The 20,537-nt window shown below is 35.5% G+C and overlaps 2 protein-coding genes and 2 long non-coding RNA genes across 4 annotated transcripts; all 4 read right to left on the bottom strand.

Moving 5' to 3' along the window:
• Window positions 1–3,286: 3,286 nt before the first annotated feature.
• LOC136802606 (bifunctional protein GlmU-like) lies at window positions 3,287–4,457 on the bottom strand. Its single transcript, XM_067059358.1, has 2 exons — window positions 3,963–4,457; window positions 3,287–3,617 (listed from the first exon to the last, which is right to left on the bottom strand). The coding sequence occupies exons 1-2, from the start codon at window positions 4,389–4,391 to the stop codon at window positions 3,381–3,383; spliced, it is 666 nt and encodes a 221-aa protein (XP_066915459.1). The 5' UTR covers window positions 4,392–4,457; the 3' UTR covers window positions 3,287–3,380.
• Window positions 4,458–5,408: 951 nt separating this feature from the next.
• LOC136802605 (uncharacterized) lies at window positions 5,409–8,645 on the bottom strand. The gene is made up of 3 exons (XR_010846023.1): window positions 7,533–8,645; window positions 6,451–6,553; window positions 5,409–6,230 (listed from the first exon to the last, which is right to left on the bottom strand). It is a non-coding gene; the product is annotated as an uncharacterized lncRNA (long non-coding RNA).
• A 5,614-nt stretch (window positions 8,646–14,259) lies between these two features.
• LOC136802696 (uncharacterized) lies at window positions 14,260–15,404 on the bottom strand. Its single transcript, XR_010846034.1, has 3 exons — window positions 14,953–15,404; window positions 14,499–14,591; window positions 14,260–14,346 (listed from the first exon to the last, which is right to left on the bottom strand). It is a non-coding gene; the product is annotated as an uncharacterized lncRNA (long non-coding RNA).
• Window positions 15,405–15,428: 24 nt separating this feature from the next.
• LOC136802673 (uncharacterized) lies at window positions 15,429–17,518 on the bottom strand. Its single transcript, XM_067059433.1, has 3 exons — window positions 16,764–17,518; window positions 15,947–16,148; window positions 15,429–15,729 (listed from the first exon to the last, which is right to left on the bottom strand). The coding sequence occupies exons 1-3, from the start codon at window positions 16,864–16,866 to the stop codon at window positions 15,429–15,431; spliced, it is 606 nt and encodes a 201-aa protein (XP_066915534.1). The 5' UTR covers window positions 16,867–17,518.
• Window positions 17,519–20,537: the final 3,019 nt, after the last annotated feature.

Raw genomic sequence — 20,537 nt, 5'->3', positions numbered from 1 at the left:
ACTCTTATTTAACCCCTTGGATATCCGATATCCTCTACAGGGGGGGGGGACGGACTATTTCCGGAAAAGCCCAATGGCATCGATAAATTTAGCCACGATAATTAGAAATTAACGAGCTATGGAAGAAAGCAAGGTATTTAACAAATAAGATTTCCAAGGCATAAAAACTGTGTTTATAAAATGAATCTCAAAAGAATTAAAATGTAAACAAAAATGCTCTGCATAAATAGTAGTAAGTGATACTATGAATAGAAATATCGTTTAAAATAAAAGAAAAATTTAACTAAAAATCGTAAAATTTCATGTTTTTCAACATGGTGCCAGTCTCATGCTACCAATTCATGAATTTTAATAAATCTAGACCGATTTTAGACGATTACCAATACTTAATTCCAAAAAATAAAGCATGGCATTAGGTACGATTGACTATTTTAAAAATAGGACCAGACGAAACTCGATAAAGATTACATTGTGGTAATGTACCAATAAAATCAAACAAACAAAAAAGTCCGGAGAAAAAAAACTTTATACAAGTTATATCACCTCAAAAAACCCCTTTTTTAAAAGCTAACAATCTAAATAAACTTTGATACAATCTGTTTTAAAATAAATGATTTCAAACTCTGTCACGAAGATTTTACAAAAAATAATACAAAATTTCTATATAATATGAATGAAGTCACAAAAATATACACTATTTAAATTTGAAAAGGTTGAGAATGGAAATTATTGTCATTCTAATATCTCAAAAGTTGAAAATTAGAGTTGCCTAGTCCTGCTGACTATGAAACTAATGGCACTACTTTAACCCCACTTTATCGAAAACACTGTAACGTCTAATGCCGACATCCCACATCTAATTTCGTCACCCTTATCACTATTGATTGATTCTCCGTCTTTTTTTGTTATTTCTATCTCGATTCGATTGCGAATGTTGACATTAGACCAAGTTACGGTTTTCCCCCAATAGCTGGCAAGATTTATATTGCTGAACAAACTAACATGGCTCATGTCTTTAAAATGAAAAAGAATTTCTAAAGAATCTTCATTTTTAGTTTCAGAAATTTATGAGATGTCAATGTCACAGCGTTTATCAATAATTTGTGTGATTGCATTATGAATAATACTGTAAATATACAAAAATACAAAGACATCATACAATAGATAAACCATCAACAAAACCTGTAAAATGTTTCAGATGATTAAGTATTTAGCAATGAAGGCCGTTAGGATGTTTAGTTAGGATTAATTCAGCCAGAACATTGAAAAGCTATACAGATCCAAAAACTAGCTAAAACAATCCAAAGAAAAAATATACGACAAAATCACTGCAATGAAAGGAATATCCTTGAAATCATTCACCATACTAGATTTCAAAATAAGGATGGTGCAGGATGGTGATTCATTGTTAAATCACTAGCAATCAGTAAGACAAAAAATGTTTTTGAAAGAAGAAATAAAGTATAATTAGGTCAAAAGATTTGCACACGAATTATGAGAATTTCTTTGCATTCAAATATCCTGCTTTTTGCAGACGAGTCTGCTAAATTGCGTGGGTTGCGTGGGTGCGTGGGTGCGTGGGTCAATATTTTTGCGTGGGTCATTTTTTTGCGTGGGTGCGTGGGTCAAAATATTTTTTGCGTGGGTCAAATTTTTTGCGTGGGTCATATTTTTTGCGTGGGTCAAATTTTTTGCGTGGGTCATATTTTTTGCGTGGGTCAATTTTTGCGTGGGTATTTTTTTGCGTGGGTTCATTTTTTTATTTTTTGCGTGGGTCATTATTTTTTGCGTGGGTCATTATTTTTTGCGTGGGTCATTATTTTTTGCATGGGTCAAAATTTTTGCGTGGGTCAAAATTCTATCTGTAATTCGAAAAAAAGAAAATTCGAGCTGGTCACATCCAAAATGTTGGATGTGTTTTACATAACACGTTTTGGTTTATTTTGTTTATTTTGCATAGCTGTACAGTTCCGTACTTTCTGAATATGGTGAATTTGTTCCAATAAACGAGGTCGGAAAGAATGTTTCCAACAGGGGAGTGTCATTTTATAAGTGGAATTTTCCCTTTTGGGAGATTTCGTCCAAAATTAATACTGTAGTTACGTTTTGTATATACCTAAGAATATGGCCAAAAAAATGTACACAGTCAAGCGGCTTTATATTTTTTAATTCCGCTGACTGAACATGTCAGCTTTTATAGCTTCTTATAGCACGCTTTAATCTTTTGGGTTTTCTTTGAGTGTTAAAGAACAAAGCAAATTGCGACAAAATCTGAAAATTTTTCTACAAAAGTTATATTCATTAGGCGACCGATTACTAAACAATTTAATTGTTGTCAATTATTTCGTCCACCCCACTTGTAATTTCTTTGATTTAAGTACATTAAAGGCCAATTTAAAAAATTGGACGAAATAAAGATGCTGTACTTTTTATTATTTTATTATATCTCGTTTTTTTTGCTTAGAGTTATAGGGTTTATTTCCATGACACTGGAATCCTGAAATATAGCATGCTAAAATTCAAAAGTGTGATCCTGAAGTGTGTCTACAAAAATTAGACGGGTGTGTGTTGATTCTGTATAATATTATAGTAAATAAGTGCAGCTATGCAAAATAAACCACAACGCGTTACATAAAAACAGTGTGCTTTTGTTTAGTTTTCATAGATACACAATACATTTTTGTATAAGATAACTTGAAAGTTTTAATTTGGTAAAAAAATCGAGTTAGCTAAAAAATGACCAAAAAAATAGTGACCCACGCAAAAACTTTGACCCACGCAAAAAATTTGACCCACGCAAAATTTTTGACCCACGCAAAAAATAATGACCCCCGCAAAAAATATGACCCACGCAAAAAATTTGACCCACGCAAAATTTTTGACCCACGCAAAAAATATTTTGACCCACGCACCCACGCAAAAAAATGACCCACGCAAGAATATTGACCCACGCAAAAATATTGACCCACGCACCCACGCAACCCACGCAATTTAGCAGACTCTTTGCAGACATGCTGTATGTTCACATTCTGTCTAAAGCCAAAATTGCATTTTGAATACGCACAACATCAGTAGTTCAAAATGAAAATGTAGTATCGATCAATATGGTGAAATCAACATCTTGACGATTGCAAACAAAAGTAATCAAGTGCCGGTTATGAATGAATTCTCAGAAAATGTTTTCACTACACCACACACCATACAAAAAATCAACAATAATTGATCAGAAACTTGTAACTCATGGAAACCAGTGGTTTGATCATATGTTATGGTAAATGACAATGAAACAAACAAGTAATAATCTATCAGAAACTTGTTAACTCATTGAACTCAGCGGTTTGATCATTGGTTAGGTAAATGGCAATGAAACAAGCCAGCATTTATCTATCAGAAACCTGTAACTCATGGAAACCGGTGGATTGATCATAAGTTCTGGTAAATGACAATGAACTACAATCTCCTATCACTACCTCAGCTGTGGTGTCAACAACCAACTCCAGCAGGTGGCCACCCATCATTTTACCGCTATAATCTGCTAGTCCAACATGAAGGTGACCACCCCCTGATAATGTCCCATCTAATGAAACAATTTCCATCGGATTGATCAAATCTAGCATCTGAAAAGAAATGAGATTACATTGAGATAAATGGTTTCTTAAAGGCACCCCCTTCAAATAGCAGACCAAAACTCGGTGGGGATTGATACTCCCATGTTTTCTTATGGCTGGGGATTCGAATTCCATTGTTTCCTAGTCAGAGAATTCAGTGGGCAGGCCATTTTTATGCCCTTTTAGCTGCCCCTCCTGAAATCGCTAAAATTTTGGTAAAAACAGCCTTTTTAGTGGAAAAACACTAAAAAAGTGCCTTTTTGACAACCTTTCTAAAATATGGTCTGGCTGGGGATGGAAAAATAACACAATAAGTGCAAGAATGTTATCAGAGTCAAAAGCAAAAAAACTTACATAATTGGCTTCATTTTCTGGGGTAGCACTCGCCAAGCGTACACGTGCTGATGTGCAACTACCCACACAAGACATAATAAAAGCTGCTTTTAGTCCATTCTTTTTGACAAAGGATAACAAAGACTTTCTTAGCTCATCACCATGTTTAAGTCTTACAACATAGCACATGAGAGGACTTCCTGACTGTTTAACTTTATGACTTGAAATGTCATTGATAGTTTCTTTTTGTTTTTCAGGTTCTGGGTTCGCCGGCTTGGTAAAAGAATCATCTTCTTTTATTGTTGGATGTTGAGTGTTCTTTTGAATATAATTAGATGGATCAAAGTTATCCTCAAAACTTAGTTCCGTTGTGTAGAATTTACTTTTCCCAGTTTTGGGAATAGCACCACCACTGGGATTATTTCTGATTGATGAAAATCCATTCTCCATGTTAATAAAATGTGTAACCAAAATTTATGTAAGATTTATTGTCTTTTTTATTATTATCATCTTTTATTACCTGAAAAAATAAATTAGAAGTAGATGTTTAAAATTCTAAATTTTGCCAGAGAGACCAATGAAAAACTTATGAAAAGCAAAAACCCCCCTTTATGCCAACACCCTCTAAAGAAAGCAAAAGTCCCCCTATACGATTCTTTTTCAATTTCAGATGTTCTTTCCCTAAGGCTTTATCCTAGAACGACCCTCGACATGGCCGGGGAATTCTCTGGCCTCTTCGGGCCATGTTCGGGCCGAGAGACCCTATCAATTATTTTGGGCCGAACATGACCCGAGTCATTCGGGCCATGTTCGGGCCTCCTTTTTCATAACGCTTTTAAGCCTGTCTGGCTGGGTCCATTGAGTCTAACCTTTGTGTCTGCGTCAGAAGATTCCATATTTAAATTGATTTAGCATGTCCAGTCAAACAAAATAGTACATAATAAGATTTGTCTGTTTTGTTTATATCGCTCAAAAAAACTTTACGAGCTTCCCGTGGACGCGCTTCAGTTTAAAACCAGGACCAGTTTACTAGCAAATATTTCCACCCTAAGCAGTCGAGTACTGAGCGATCTTTTCAAGTCATCTCTATACAAAAAAGAAAAGCAAAAAGACCTATCGAATGAGAACATCATAATGTTCCACCGCAGAGTAACTTGTGTTTTGAATCTATCAAAGCAATTAAAACACTAGAAATCTTCAAATCCCACGATATCCAAAAACTCGAGAACACGCAAGCAAATTGATTTTGCAACGGTATAAATTGAAACTTGAAAATGTTATTAACACTTAGTTAATTGGCATAATTAGTGAGATTAGATATAATTTGATCATTTTTCCGATTTCATTTTTAGGGCCTGTCTTCTTTGGAATCAAGATGGAGCAAGAAACAAAGACTTTTTATAAGAACAAAAAAACTCACCAAGCATTTGCTTTGCGTTTTTTTTTTTACCAAAGCTGTGAAGATCACATGTCAGAAGGATAAACGAGCAATAGAAGAACATAATAATCTGCACAACACTCTTGTATCACAGAACCCGGTGGGGACCTACAGCGGGAAATTTCTATTGCAAAATATCTTAACGGGGAAGAAAATTTGGGGTTTTAAATGGTCGGGGAAAAATTGCGACGGCGTGTACTTTTGTTAACTCTTCGAAATTTTCATCATTTCCCCCCAAATTTTTCAAGTTTATCCCCTTTGGAAAGTTCTATCGGCTATCTGAGCCCCTCAGAATGACTTAATTACTCAATATGGAGTTTTTCTCTCCCCAATTCATAAACGGATGATATACATTGTCCCGGGACATTTACTAACACGCATAGAAGTACATTTTCTATATTTCATATATAATAGAACACCCCTTTCTCAGTGACCCAGTGAAGTTTTGAAACCCACCGGGTCTTAATATAGGATCTCCAAAGCTCACTAAGTGATAACCTTTAACTTCCTCTGGTAGGGAAAAATTGACTTCCAACTAATATTCAAGAATTCTTAAAAAAACTGAGATTGACCGGGGTAAGACGGTAAGACCATAAATAAGATCTTTGATTTGGGTTCTATGCAATTTCTTTCACCGGGTAATTCATCATTGAGTGGAGCTGACCGGGTCACTGATATAGGGGTGTAATAAAAGAATTTGTATATATAATCTCCGTGGATACAATCGGGTGCATAGTTCTTCGCGCTTCGATGGTGAACAAACGATTTTTCTGTCGTGTTTTAGTCAAGTTGACAATTAAGAGTCATGTCTACCTGAGAACGATCTCGATTATCGGTTCACCCAGTGGTCCCTATTTAAAAGGCAACGAATGAATTAAAAAAATATTGTCATGAAACTAATTTTGCGGTATATTCAGGGCTTCATTAGATTATTGAGCTTATCTTTAGATAGACGTCAACGACCTTAAATAGGGGTGTATGACAAAATTATTTTACTAGAAGAAAAGATACATATTAAAATGGTATAAAGGATGACGATAAAACCAGGTGAAACATTCGAGAACGAAATACCTTTTCCTAATTAATGTTGTATGTGCAATATGGCGATGCGTTGACTTCTCGATCCGGGATACTTGATAGCTGTACCATTATTCGGCAAGTCCATTTGGAATATCTAGAAAGAAAAGCACCAATATATTCAAATTTTAATCTTCAACTGGCAAAACCACATCTTAATACCGATCAAATATGAAACAGTTGACACACAACAGCGTTTCAAAACCTTTCTAACATTTTTAAATGTCCATCATGTGGCGTTAGAAGATCTTTACAGTCCCCAAACCGGTGAAATTCTGTACTCAAATACCTTACGTATCTGCCGCTTTAGGTGGATTAAACTTCGCGTGGAGTAATTGAAAATGGCATCGACCTCTAACGTTAGAGGTCGATGAAAATGGTAAATTCGTAATTTTCATGAGTTTTGGCCCTTTTCGCAAAACTTAGTTCTTGCTATAAATTGAAAATCCGTTAAAACTAAAGAAATTTGGTGAAATCTAGTGAAAAAGAGGCTGCTTCGCAGCGAATTTTTTAGAATTCTCAATTCTCTAAAAAAAAGTACATGCGAAAATTAATCGACTTAGGGTAATAATAGCGGTATTCTAAGTCGCGTCATTAAGACAAAAGTGACGAGAAAGTAAAAAATCCCACTCGCACAAGACAGAGATGTAATGTGTATTCCGACAAGGACATGATGTGTATTTCCTTCGTTGTGAGACAGGGAGATAGGAAAGCAAAACATCACTTGCACACTTGCATGAGACAGGGATGTAATATGGTATACTTCCTTTGTTGTGACACAGGGAGGTGCGAGAGGCGGGAGAGCTAAAATACCACTCGCGTGATACATGGATAATACGTATCTGATAAAATGATATTTCTTCCCACTATTTTACCGAGCTTTTTACGTTGCCTTAATATACATTAATGCTTGTGAGAAAGCATAAAAAAGCAAGCTTTTATCCCCTATTGATCGTGATATAAAGAGGGCCTTAGATAATATCCTTGAACTCATTCGCATGTCAATGACCTTCTTAAAGTAACTCTCACAGGAATCTGCAAAGACGTCATCCTAATAGACGTAATAAAAAACTTACCATTGTTGAAAGAATAACTTTTCGTAATCACTTGGGAATATAATTACTACTTGCATCGTGTTTACGTCATATTTCTCATCTCTTCACTTTTCTACCGTGTAGGAGTGCCAAACATGAGATTTCTATAAGGAAATTTGAAAAACTTCACCGCAGAAATATTTTCAATATTTTGCTCAATTTTTCGACTGCAAGTTGTGGGGTAGCAGAAATATATATCAATGTGCTCCTTATAAGAGCCGCTAAACGAATATCGTATTTTTGTTTTCACCACGACGTGTTATTGAACGTTTTAAGTACTTTTTGTTTTAAGCCTTTGATCTTTCTTTTTTTTCTTTTGTTTAGCGTGGCGCTAAATGATGTGATTACTCATTTTTTTGTCGTTTGAAATATGACAGTGTGCTCAACTGCTAAGTATATTTATAACTATGTTTTCATACCAAATAAGACATTTAATATTTATATGAATTTACAACATTCATATATTTAATATAATTAAGAGAAACCAAGTTTTTCTCAAAGAAAATGTTAACAAAATTCAGTCCTGTTTAAATCAAGTTTTCAAAATTGGCCTGAGTGTGGCCCGTGCGTGCCCCGCGTGTGGCCCGAACACGGCCCGAATAGACCTTTTTTTAAAGAGGCAGCCATGTTGAATAATTATGTACTCCAGCATAAAAACAATGATACAGCCATGTATAATTTTTAAAATATGCAAGATACAGTAATGTATCATTGTTTTTATGCTGGAGTACATAATTATTCAACATGGCTGCCTCTTTAAAAAAAGGTCTATTCTCGGGCCAGCTGGAGCTGCTTTACGCGAATTCCAATAAAAGTTTTGGCCCGAGAATTCTCGGGCCATGTTGAGGGTCGTATCCTAGAGGTAATACAATGTAGCGAGACATGCTTATAAAATTGTCCTATTTAAAATGTTGTAACAAATCAAAAAGGAATATTCATTTCCAAAAGTAACCACAGAACTTCAAAAAGGAAATTTGAGAAAATCAAACGAATATATCATCAAACGAATATCAACCAAACCAATCAAAAACGCAACTTCTCATGATTAGATTGATGGTTTACACACTATTAGCTAGAGAAAAAGATAACATGATTTTCTCAAAATATAAATTCATAGCAATTTCAACACAAACCTTGCCAATAACATCTTGGGACCTGTAGGAACAAGGAAAGAAGCCAGAAACGAGAGGGGAAAAAGTATGGCGCGCGGAAGCGCCAATAAATACTATCTTGTTTAAAACAATACTATCTTTTTAAAACATACTATCTTCGTTTAAAAACATACTATTTTTTTAAAACAATACTATCTTCGTTTAAAAACATACTATCTTTTAAAAGAATACTTTGTTTTTTAAAAACATACCATCTTCGTTTAAAAACATACGAGGCCCGGAAAACCCGAGTTACAAAAACTCGAGTTACAAAAACCCGAGTTACAAAAACCCGAGTTACGACGAATGTGACGTCATAAGTCTCAAATTATGACGTCATAACTTCTTAACTCGAAAAAGTTTTTTACTGTTGTTTTGTAACTCGAAATATTTTTTTTAAATTTTGTTTTAGAGTTAACTAACTCGAAAATAAATTATAAATTTCATTTAAAAAAAAAGAAACTTACGGTTTGAAAAGCCGAGTTAACAGTTTAACGAGTGAAAATATATATTTTTTAAATGTCGAGTAAGGTTTTGTCTCTTTTACCCAAATCATAGGGGCTACGGTGGAGAGTGGGTAACTTGGGGTAGAGTGACACACACATTATGGCGTTAAGGAGGAGGGGAAGGCCAACCAAAATCATTAACGAGGAACAAGTTGCTGGTTTAAAAAAGGATTGGATTCAACGACCCTTAGCAGGACAAATTTGACCAAATTTCGATCTTCCAGGGGGTAGAAAGTTGAAATTTTTCCGACCCTTAGTGGGACTGAAATTTAATTTTCTGATTTTTCCGACCCTTAGCGGGACTTTGGAAATCCAAAAAAGCTACCCTTAAGGGCGGCTGAGAGAGCGTGGTGATCGGCCACATGTTATCGTAATGCACATGCGCACAGTTGAAAATTCGATAAACGAGACAAGAAAGATTTATATTATTATAACTCGGAATTTTTTATAATCAGTCAAATTAGTTGATCTATAACTCGACAACCGTAACTCGGCCCTATTGAAGAAAGAGAAAAAGTTTCTATTTCGATTTTGGATGTAAGTATCGGTTCAAATATGATAGTTTCTTTTTAAATGAGATAGTATGTTTTTAAAAAAAGATAGTATTGTTTTAAAAAGATAGTATGTTTTTAAACGAAAATAGTATGTTTTAAAAAAAAGATAGTATTGTTTTAAAAAGATAGTATGTTTTTAAACGAAGATAGTATTGTTTTAAAAAGATAGTATCGTTTTAAACAAGATAGTATTGTTTTAAACGAGATGCTATTGTTTTAAACGAGATGCTATCGTTTTAAACGAGATAGTATCGTTTTAAATGTGATAGTATCGTTTTAAACTAAAGATAGTATCGTTTTAAACGAGATGGTGTTGTTTTAAAAAGATCGTATTTAATGGCGCTTCCGCGCGCCATAAAAAAGGGTTCCCCTTTATTCAGCTTTATTACCCAACCATGAAAGAGGCCGGCGGCACAGATATCAATTTCCGATCCAGTCAAATATTTAGAGATCAGTGGCTGGATATAAAGAGTAGCTAGCCTGCATTTAGGTTTGATTGCTTCAGGTGATCGCGTGTGAAAAACTTTGGTGAGTTTTTTCTGAGCAATGACCGCGTTTCCTGACACTTGGGACAAAAATCTCTGCCACGGCCAAATAGTCTTGCTTCGATTAGCCAACCAGTTGTGTCCAAGTTTTTCCCCAACTTTTAAAAACAGTCGAGACTAAATGTACACACCAAAAATTCAAGACTGCAGAACCAGTCGGGTGTTTAAGATAAAAACTGCAATTATTGCTCTTTTCGGAAATTATTGCCGAAAACGGCAATTTTTTTAACGATGAAATGCTGAATCAGCAGAAAAATAAAAAAGTAAATAAATGAAAATTGCCGTTTTCGGCAATTATTGCCGTTTTTGGAAATAAAAGTTGATTTTATTATTGAACACGTGGTATTTGACACCCTTGCGATAAGTAGGCCCACTGTGCCTCGTTTAGTTTTGTTTTCAACAGGTTTTTGTTGGAAATGCAGATAGCAAAATCGAGTCATATGTAAACAAATTTACAACGGGGGTTTTGTTATCCCTTTCTGGCTGTGTTTCGGCATCGTTGCAGGATCTTTTAACTTATTATTTTAGAACTTTTCATGTTATTGAGCAACGAAAAATTGAAAAAATCACTTTTAAAAATCCGAAAAACCTTTTTCTCGATGCAATTTTACTATTTTCAAACACCTCTGACATCTTTGCCCTTAAAAGGACAACACATTTTGCTGATTCAGCATTTCATCGTTAAAAAAATTGCCGTTTTCGGCAATAATTTCCGAAAAGAGCAATAGTTGCAGTTTTTATCTTAAACACCCGACTGAGAACTGGAACTGGAAGGAAAAAGGGTATAAAACTTTGATATCTTTATGTTATTTTTATGTTTTGTCATATCTCGATGTGTTTGATGTCTTTCTTATACTTGGCTTACACCATTGATCTGCTTTAATTTGTTACATTGTTATTCAAAACAGGGAGTTTGGGTCTGAAAGTTTGGGTCATTAAAGATCCTGAAAGATCTTTATAACTTCACTTCATCAAGATAGATCGTCACACTAGGAAATCAAGCTTTCAGAAAAAACAACATCAGTCATCTACAGGATGTATTTGCAACAACAAGGATGAGAGTATACTTACTTTTGGATACTTTTGGATGTGTTTGAGCGTACCGCTCTGGCAAGAATCTTTTGATCCACACCACAATCTTCATTCAATCCATAATTCCTGAAGGAAGAAATGGATCAGCAGAGAGATTTCATGTCTAAAATTGAGTTTGAGTCAACTCTCCTGCACCCTGTATAACCACGGATTTGGCAGTGAGGCTGGAACATCGATTTTTGAGGATTACGATTTTACCAGCTTTTTAGCGATTTTTGCCTCGCTAGCCCAAATCTCGCAACCTCTTTATCTTAAAGGATGATCGAAATTAGAGTTTTTCAGCGTTCCGAAAAAAACGCAAAGCAGAAATTTTTTCATCTTCACAGGATCGATTGTCAACAACAAAATACATCTTTTGGTCTTTGGGTTTGTTTCTGACGTTTTTCCTTCAAAGAATATCGATCACTTTCTTTTTCCCCTTGAGCGCGCGAGAAAAAAATGATTAGCTCGCATTCTCGCGCGGGCGAATAAAATATAAGGCGGCAATCTTGCCTGAGGGTGCTACTTAGTTTCGCCCTATTTTGCGCCCACCATGGAATGGTCCAAATACGGGGGTATTCCAAATGATAAATGATGTCGTTCTGTAAGTGTTTTATTTTCTGATAGATACAAATAGTATGAATACTATAACTTATTCATTTAAATTTTTGAGCCCAAATTTAAATATCTGGTTAAATAAAAACAATGACAGCAGTTCTGTTTTCCTCAAACCCCCGGGAAAAAGTTTTTTTTGCCGACTAGCTATTTTACAAATTTAGGAAAAGAACTCCATAGGAATTCCGATTCATAACCGATTGGTTCATTTCAGAACGGCTTCAAGAAAGTCATAATGGCAGATAATTTTAAAAGTTTCTCTGAGTAAATGTGTGTAATTTATTGATGTTGATGGCTTGTTGATTCTTTAAAGAAAAAAGATAACAGGTATAGCTTTTTCTAATCCTGGAATATTGAGGTTCCAGCTACACTGTTTGGGGTTCATCGGGAATTTTTTGCAAGTGTTTGTCAAGCAGTGAGGATCTTATCGCGATTCTCAGATTTACAGAAAACACCAGCTTTTTGCTGATTTTTGCCTCGATTGCTCAAAACCCGTAACCTTTTTAGCTTGAGGGAAGAAAAAAATTAGAGTTTTTGGCTTTGCCAAAAAAACACCTAGTCAAATTTTTTTCATCTTCGCAGGATCCATTCCCAACCTCAAAATACATCTTGTTGGCTAGGGGTTTGTTTGGCAAATTCTTCCTTTGAAGAATATCGATCACTTTCGTTTTCCCCTGAAGACCGTGAGAGAAAAATATTAGGGCCCGCTCTAGGCGGCGGCCTAGTCCTTGCTTCGTTTTGTATAATTTTATAATGACGTATAAGGTGCGTAATTTATGCAAAATCCTATGATAATCTTTTTGTTTTTATTTTCAGGTATCCCGCCAAACATTGACGTCATCGTGTATGGATTTAGCATGAACAATAGGACCGAAGACTCGACAAAAGGAACCAACAATAAGACGACCCGAGAATCTTACGATGAGGGCGTTTTGTCTCCGCTGATATCACGCCCACAGAGACGCTGTTTAAAAAGCGGGGGTAAAATAGTAGTAATAGCTTTGTAAGTGTTTATTTGCGAAATCTATAACCATTTCTAATTATGGTCTACAAACTAGCATTTCTAGAATTTTTGATAATGAAACTTAAATATAAATGAAGAAAAAACAAACCATTTCAATTTTATTTATAACTTTAACCCCCCGAAAAATTATGTATTACCTATTACATAACTTAATTTTCCCAACTCGCTAACTCCCAGAGGAATCCGATTGTAACCCGATTGGTTAATTTCGGACATCTTCATAATGGCAGATAATTTAGAAGTGTCTAGTGGAAAGGTCGTGTGAATTTTCAGATGTCAGTGGTAATTTTGTTGGTTGATGGCTTGTTGAATCTGGGAAGAAAAAAGTAAACAGGTATAGCTTTTTCTAACCAAGGATCTGAAGGATTCAAGCCACACTGTCAAGTGCATTTTTGAATTTGTCAACAGTTAAATTTTTCAAGTTTCTAATGCTCTTTGGCATTGCATTGAAAAGTTTTGCTCCTTGTATAGTCAGGGTACTGTCGCGTAATTTTGAATTGTTTGGACCGGCGTATTTGCTAAAACACATTCGTCCTAATCTTGGATGGTCTTTAGATTTGAAGCAATCATTGATATTTGGCACAAGATTTTCCAATATTTTCCAGGTGTATGTCCTGTAGCGTTTCTTCCTTCTTTGAAGTAGTAATTCTAAGCTTCTTTAGACTCCACTAATTTGGTTTTGTGTTCTTTTATTTGTTTCAAGAATGATTCTGGATCTCTTCAAGTCTTTGAATAAGACTAATAGTACTGGGGCCCATAACGCGAGCAATATTCCAGTATAGGATCACAAGTGATTTATAGAGTGATCATGGTATGTGTAGAGCGGGAAGTGTGAAGGTACTAATACCAAGAAATGATGTTTTGGCTTTTTCATTATGATTCATTTGATGTTTTTAATAACAATCATGGACAAGAACTCCCAGGTCTTTAACATATTCCTTCCTTTCATTTTATCTCCTGATGGTGAGGTATAGTGAGATTCATTTTGATTTCTGTATTTGAGCCATAACGTAGCAATTCAAATTTTGCATCATTCAATTTCATATTGTTGCGATTGTCCATTGATTAAATCTGAAGGTCTTGTTGCAATATTTTTACATCTTCAGCATTCTTATTGCTTGGTTGTGAGTCATCTGCAAAGGACTTGACATATTGGATAACCTCATCTATGTCTCCAATGAGTATCAGAAAATCAGGGGTCCANCAAAAAATAAGATAAGGCTGTCACATATCTTTACTTTTTGATGGGACTGCCAAAATGAAACGGAGTCTCCTCAGTATCCTCTTGCGAATCTTCAGTTATTTGGGGGATGGAACGGAGATGCTTCTTCTGAAATATATACAATAAAATATTTTGATCAGATTGATTTTGGTGATATGGTGGCCAGCACTTCCTTTTTTTAACAAATTCAAGGGTTTCAAGGGTCAGTTTTTACCAATTTTCAAGCCAAAAAATAAGATAAGGCTGTCACATATCTTTACCTTTTTGATGGGACTGCCAAAATGAAACGGGGTCTCCTCAGTATCCTCTTGCGAATCTTCAGTTATTTGGGGGGTGGAACGGAGATGCTTCCTCTGAAATATATACAATAAAATATTTTGATCAGATTGATTATGGTGATATAAAATTTCCCTATTCATGGTGGCCAGCACTTCCTTTTTTTAACAAATTCAAGGGTTTCAAGGGTCAGTTTTTACCAATTTTCAAGGGTTACAAGGGATTCCCACCCACAATTTTAAAGGGTTTTTAGGGTTTTGAATTCGTTCTTTGCTAGATTTCAAGGATTTTAAGGAAATCTGTTGACAATAGGAGAAAAGTTAATTGTTGAATCTCCTGAAAAAGCATAAAATACCCCTAAAACTTGAGAAAAAACTATTTAATTTAAGAAGTGCAGCCCTTAGATCAAGCTGTTACCAAATAAATGAATTTATTTACCTTTTCTGATTTCTTTGCTGATGTTGGTCTGGTTTTTGGAGATTTCGTTCTTATAGGAGATATTGGTCCATTTTTCGGAGATCCCTTTCTTATTGGCATTTTTGGTTTCTTTGGTGTTGTAATTTTATGAATTTTGGATGTTGATAAGCTTTCCTAAGAAAAATGAGAATAGATGACTGTATTGAGGCTCTTTGTAAAGTGATTTCACTAGAATATACATCAATATACATTTGAGGCCGGGTAGCTTGGTCGTTAGGGCATTCGCCTTACAATCCTAGGGTTGTGGGTTCGATCCCAGGTCACCGGCAACTCAGCGAATGAGTAGCTTAGATTGGGTAATCTGATCTAAGCGGTAAGTAACTGGGAGAAGAGAGTAGGTGTGGCACTCCACCTCAGCATTCGATCACCCAGGTCTAGCGCAAATAGAAAAGGGGATAGACTCCCTCACTTCCGGCTCCGCCGACAGCCACCAGATGTTACACAGGGGAAATAAAAACGACACTGTGTGAATTCTGTAAAATGAAAACAGTATCTAACCTTGGTAAAGTAAAGTCAATGCTTCTTTTCCTTGATTCTCGTCGTCGCTGGGTCATCCTATTCTTGACCATAGTTCTAATGTCATCCAAGTCCATTTGCCCGAAGAGGCTTTTTGATTTTAGGTCCGTCACAATGTCTTCCAATTTCATGATGTTTGATAACTTGTCGCTTTCAAATGTCGGAAGATCTACCAACTTGGGTGGCCAGACAGCATCAGTCGATTTCCTTATCGTTCTCAATCTGTTTAAACAAATTGAAAATATAAAATAAGACTTGTAGACCCTCAATCTCAAACCTCTCAAAAACTGAAGAGCCCTCACACTATTTCTTGGTGTGATTTACCCCTCTCAAAACCACAAACTAGGCCTGCTAGATTAATGATAACCTGTTGAAGGCTGCACAGGGTTTATCAAGCACAAAGAACTTAAGTAATATTTATTAGATTCCGAATTCTTACCTCAATTTGTGTCTTTGAGAGGCAAGTGCTCTCCCCGAAGGAGTCATTTGCCCTCCAGTCATTAACTGATTATTACAAGGTGCGTTGAAATCACGTTCCAGAATCAGCATTTGTTTGATTGTAATCTCCATTTTCTCAAAGTAAAACACCCTCTGGGCACAACCAAGGAGAACATCAAACAACTCACCATCCAAACCAAGATCTACAAATGAATTCAAAGACTTCTAAAGTTGAGTGTTTTAATAGACATGCTATACCTTGATTGAAAACCCACACAATTTTTCATGACAGTTCAGAATATTTTTAATTTTATTAAAGTTTAAGATTGAACTTTGAAACTTAATTAAAAAACATAAAAGTTACAATGCCCTCGACTCCCACTTAAAGGGATAATCAGATGGTTTTTTAGTCTCATTCTTAGAAAATTCAAAATCAAATATCTCAACTGAGGTTTTTCTCAGAACTGTAGAATGTATCTCTAGGCTAAATATCAAAATCCATCTGTTATCCCATCCCCGATGAACCCCAAATTCATGGATATACTGGGTGCAGGAAAAGCTAATTCAAATTCTAGAATTGATATGAAAAGAAAGTTTTTAAGATAGGCATTTTTCCAGGTTTCACTGACCACTGGGAACCCTCACAGGAAAAAATGTTGAAAACCCAGGCTTGGGTTTGGAAATGGAAACAACCACAGGTCTTTTCCCAGGCCTGGTTTTTTTTCGGGGCCGAAAATGACCAGTTCCCAATCCTAAACAAAAAACACAGGTGTGTGGCTAGTAAGAAATGTAACTAAAAATACATGAATTCCACTAACCTTTCACTTTGTTTGACAACGACAAACCATATTTTCGTGATAAAAATTCGAATAGTTCATCTGCATCCATTTTACTCATGCACCGAGCAGTAGAAGAAGGCATGATTTTCTTGTTTTCTCGAGAAGTGATTTGATGGTCAACTAGCTAGCCGCAAGTTCCTTGCTCGCAGCCGCAGAAAAGAAAGAACTTTTTCAAAAATTTGGCGGATTTCTTCCATCCACGAGGTCTGCCATGCGCGTGCGCGCTGAATTAATTTTTATGTCCTTGGTCATTTTGACGGTAGCAAATCATCAATCAGATTAAGGTTACAGTAAGTAGGTACGTGAGGCCAGTGCTAAATGTTTTTGATTTTCCATAATGGGGGAATACGATGTAAACAGAAGAGAAATTCACACTCGTGTGGAAACAAGGGTATCTTTTGACTATGGTGGAAAGAAGGGATTATCTGGCTGTGGGGGAACACACACTGGGGAACAGGGCATTTTCTGGGTAATGAAATGCCCATTTTCATCTTCGGGGATGGGATTCTCTATGCAGAGTTCCCAGCGGTCAGGGAAAACCTGGAAAAGGGGCTGTTTCTCAAAAGCCAGGGAATTTTTTTCCAGAATGCCTTGAATTTAATGGTTTTTAGCCAATCTTGGAATCTCCATTTTTCAAAGTTTTTCTTGTCGGACCCAACCATGGTGGGTCCTCCAAATAATCATGATAACCACTAAAATCAGCACACTTGACTATTGTAAAACTGACAGGGGTGTTTTTGTTTGAAGAGCGCGATAATTTTTTTTACTACAACATGAAAAATTTGCCGTTGTTAGTCAGGGAAAAAAGATCTATTTTCATCTTGAGTCAGGGAAAAACTACCCTTTTTCAACACTTTTGTCAGGGAAAAAGGGTGGATTTTTAACCAAAAGTCAGGGAAAATTTATTCTGGGGAACTGCTGGGAACAAATTTTTTTGACAACAAGGACAAATTTGATGACATTATTTTCGATGGTTAAGTTGACTAAATCCTATTCTTAACGAACAGTACACACAAAAAGTGTGTTTTTTTTATACATCAATCTATTCTTACAGTCAGACACACTTCTATAAAATAGCTCCTCACTCCATGAAGGCAAAAGCCTAACTGAATACTCAGTGATCTAAGGCTCTATTTATACTAAAACCATTAAAAATCAATTATCTCATTAACTACCTTGTGGGGGAATTTTATTTTTCATGATATAATTTATATACACAAAAGACATTAAACAATGTAAAAATTGTTTTCCCCCACAAGGTAATAATTAATGACATAATTGATTTTTAATGGTTTTAGTATAAATAGAGCCTTAGATCACTGAGTATTCAGTTAGGCTTTTGCCTTCATGGAGTGAGGGAGCTATTTTATAGAAGTTAATAAGACTGTCTTAGTTTGTGATTCGTCATCAGTTTTCATCTAATACCATTCCTGTGTAATACACCTTTCCCGTAATTCAGATTTCCCGGAAAAAAACTTGTTCTCCACCGTTGTGATAAAAATTCACGGGAGGTAAACAAACTCGATTTTGCCTGCATTTGCTTAGGGGAAAGCAGTTTTTATCTTCTATCTTTCGATGCCCAAATTTGTTTGAAAAAAAAATTGGAGGGTAGTATTGTATCATGGATAGTAGAAACATAGTCCAAAATTTTGAAGAAATTCCATACAATGGAAGTTAAGAAAAGTCCAAAAAACCACCTTTTCCTAAGTAATCGGCAGCAAAAATGGGTTTGTTTACCTCCCATCCAAGAAACGATGCAGAGAAAAAAATATGCACACGCATATGTTTTTCGAAATACGGGAAAGTTGTATTCAAATTTTGCCTGGAAATTCCACGTTGTGTATAAAAGTTTTGGAGATAAGAATCCTGTTTTTGCTTGAGTTTGCTTATGAAAAGTTCGTTTTTGATTTGTGATTTGATTTGAAATGAAATTTTCTATGTGTAATACTGTATCATGGAAAGTAAGAAGAACATAGTAGATTTTAAAATTCTATAAGATAGAAGCTGAGAAAAAATCCAAAAAGTGACCCTGAATGGCTAAAATTCCTAAATTTTCCAAATTTTTATGAGGGATTTTTCGATTTTGATGTTTTTGCAACCCTGCGTGGGACTGGTGGAGGTGAAAAAAGGTACCCTGACCAGCGGAGCATCCCTGTACCCCTTTTTGCCCTAGTACACCCCCGGGTGCTAGAAACTATGAAAGATACTGAAGTTGAGCCAATTAAGTTAGCATGTTTGACAGTGTTAATAGAATATTTCACTTTGCCCTATCTTATTCCATTAGAAGAATTATCTAGATTTATATAGTACTTAACTAAAATTTGTGCACCATAAACAAAGTCTTAGCAAATTTTTACTCTCAGAATTATCTTTAATTTAAAGGGAAATAAAATAATCAATAAAGCCTATGTAAGAAAGGATTATTTCACAATGGAAAAACCAAAATTAAAATGGAGTAGAACCTCGATAGAAATTTGTTACTGTGACTCTTTACCAGGTGAACATATTCACTGTCCTTGCACGATTTGCGAGAACTCTGCAGTATCAAGATCTACAGAATACAATCATTGGAAATTATCACAATCAATTTATGGTAATGTCACTAGTGATAATGACAGTGATAATGATACCCAGAAGAGTTTTGACAATATTATGATCATTGAAAGTGATTATTACAATCCAGATGATATTGATAGTGAAATTAATCAGAATAGTACTTTTAACGAAACTTTTGAAAGTGAAAGTGATTCCATTCAATCTTCTGAACCTGATGATACTGATGAAAGTCATGAGAATAGCAGTGTCAACGAAACATTTGAAAGTGAAAACAATGCCAGTGAATCTGTTGAACCAATTGAACTCTATCAATTTGTTGGAAATATGAACAATACCTCTATTAGATCAAGCATCCAACAGAGTGCTCGTAGTACCAATGGTGATAATCTTGCTGGAATGGAAAACACTGATGGTGAAGAAGATCCGAATGATGCTGTTGAAATGTAAGTACTATTCCTAAAATGTCTGATGGTCCTTCACAGTGTCTTTTCTCTTTTACTCTAGGGGCTGAGTTAGGTGTCATATGCATATCCGCGTATAGCCATTTTTTCTTTTGATCATGAAAGTATAGACCTTAGAGAGTCAGAAAACGTCTGTGCCGTGATTTGGATCAGGCCCAATTTTCCATAATGGCGGATTTTAGATTTTTAACCCTTTTTAGCTCTCTTGCTTGAGAAAAAAAAACTTTTGACTTCAAACCTACACATATTATATACCAATCCATCACAAATTTTATGCTGATTGAGAAAAAGGTCAGAACCATGGTCTGAAAATTTCGCTATCTGGAGATACGAAGCACTTTCGATTTCGACTTTTTTGAAATTATTAATTTTGGTTCCAAATTCGCGTGGCTGTAACATTTGATTGACTTACTTGATTTACTTGAAATTTTCGGAAGGCCTTGCCTACTGTCAAATCTGTCTAAATCATAAAATCCAAGAAAACTTTTTTTTCAAAATTAATCTTGAAATCCATAATGACGGATTCAAAATTTTCTTTCGTCACATGGGCTCCTAGGCTCTGCTAGGCTAAGAAAAATGTTTTTTGAGCTAAAAACCTTATCTGGCACCCGATGTAGAAATTTTCTTCCGACACGCTAAAGCTCTGAAGGTCGGGAAAATTTTCAACATCTGGAAGAAATACATTACGGAATTTCGCCTGACCGCGTAATTTTTTAGAAAAATGGGCCCGAGTGCA

Source organism: Clytia hemisphaerica, unplaced genomic scaffold (genome assembly GCF_902728285.1).
Source record: "Clytia hemisphaerica strain Z4C2 unplaced genomic scaffold, Clytia hemisphaerica genome assembly, whole genome shotgun sequence".
Lineage (NCBI taxonomy): Eukaryota > Metazoa > Cnidaria > Hydrozoa > Leptothecata > Clytiidae > Clytia > Clytia hemisphaerica.
This window is presented reverse-complemented; position numbering and strand designations above follow the sequence as displayed.

Excerpts from the sequence above, each read along its gene's own strand:
- LOC136802606 (XM_067059358.1), bottom strand. The coding sequence starts at position 4,391 with ATGGAGAATGGATTTTCATCAATCAGAAATAATCCCAGTGGTGGTGCT. Across the intron at positions 3,618-3,962 it reads CAGAAAATGAAGCCAATTAT|ATGCTAGATTTGATCAATCC; the intron begins GTAAGTTTTTTT and ends ATTTCTTTTCAG.
- LOC136802673 (XM_067059433.1), bottom strand. The coding sequence starts at position 16,866 with ATGCCTTCTTCTACTGCTCGGTGCATGAGTAAAATGGATGCAGATGAA. Across the intron at positions 16,149-16,763 it reads GTTGTCAAACAAAGTGAAAG|ATCTTGGTTTGGATGGTGAG; the intron begins GTTAGTGGAATT and ends ATTCATTTGTAG. Across the intron at positions 15,730-15,946 it reads TCTCAAAGACACAAATTGAG|ATTGAGAACGATAAGGAAAT; the intron begins GTAAGAATTCGG and ends TTGTTTAAACAG.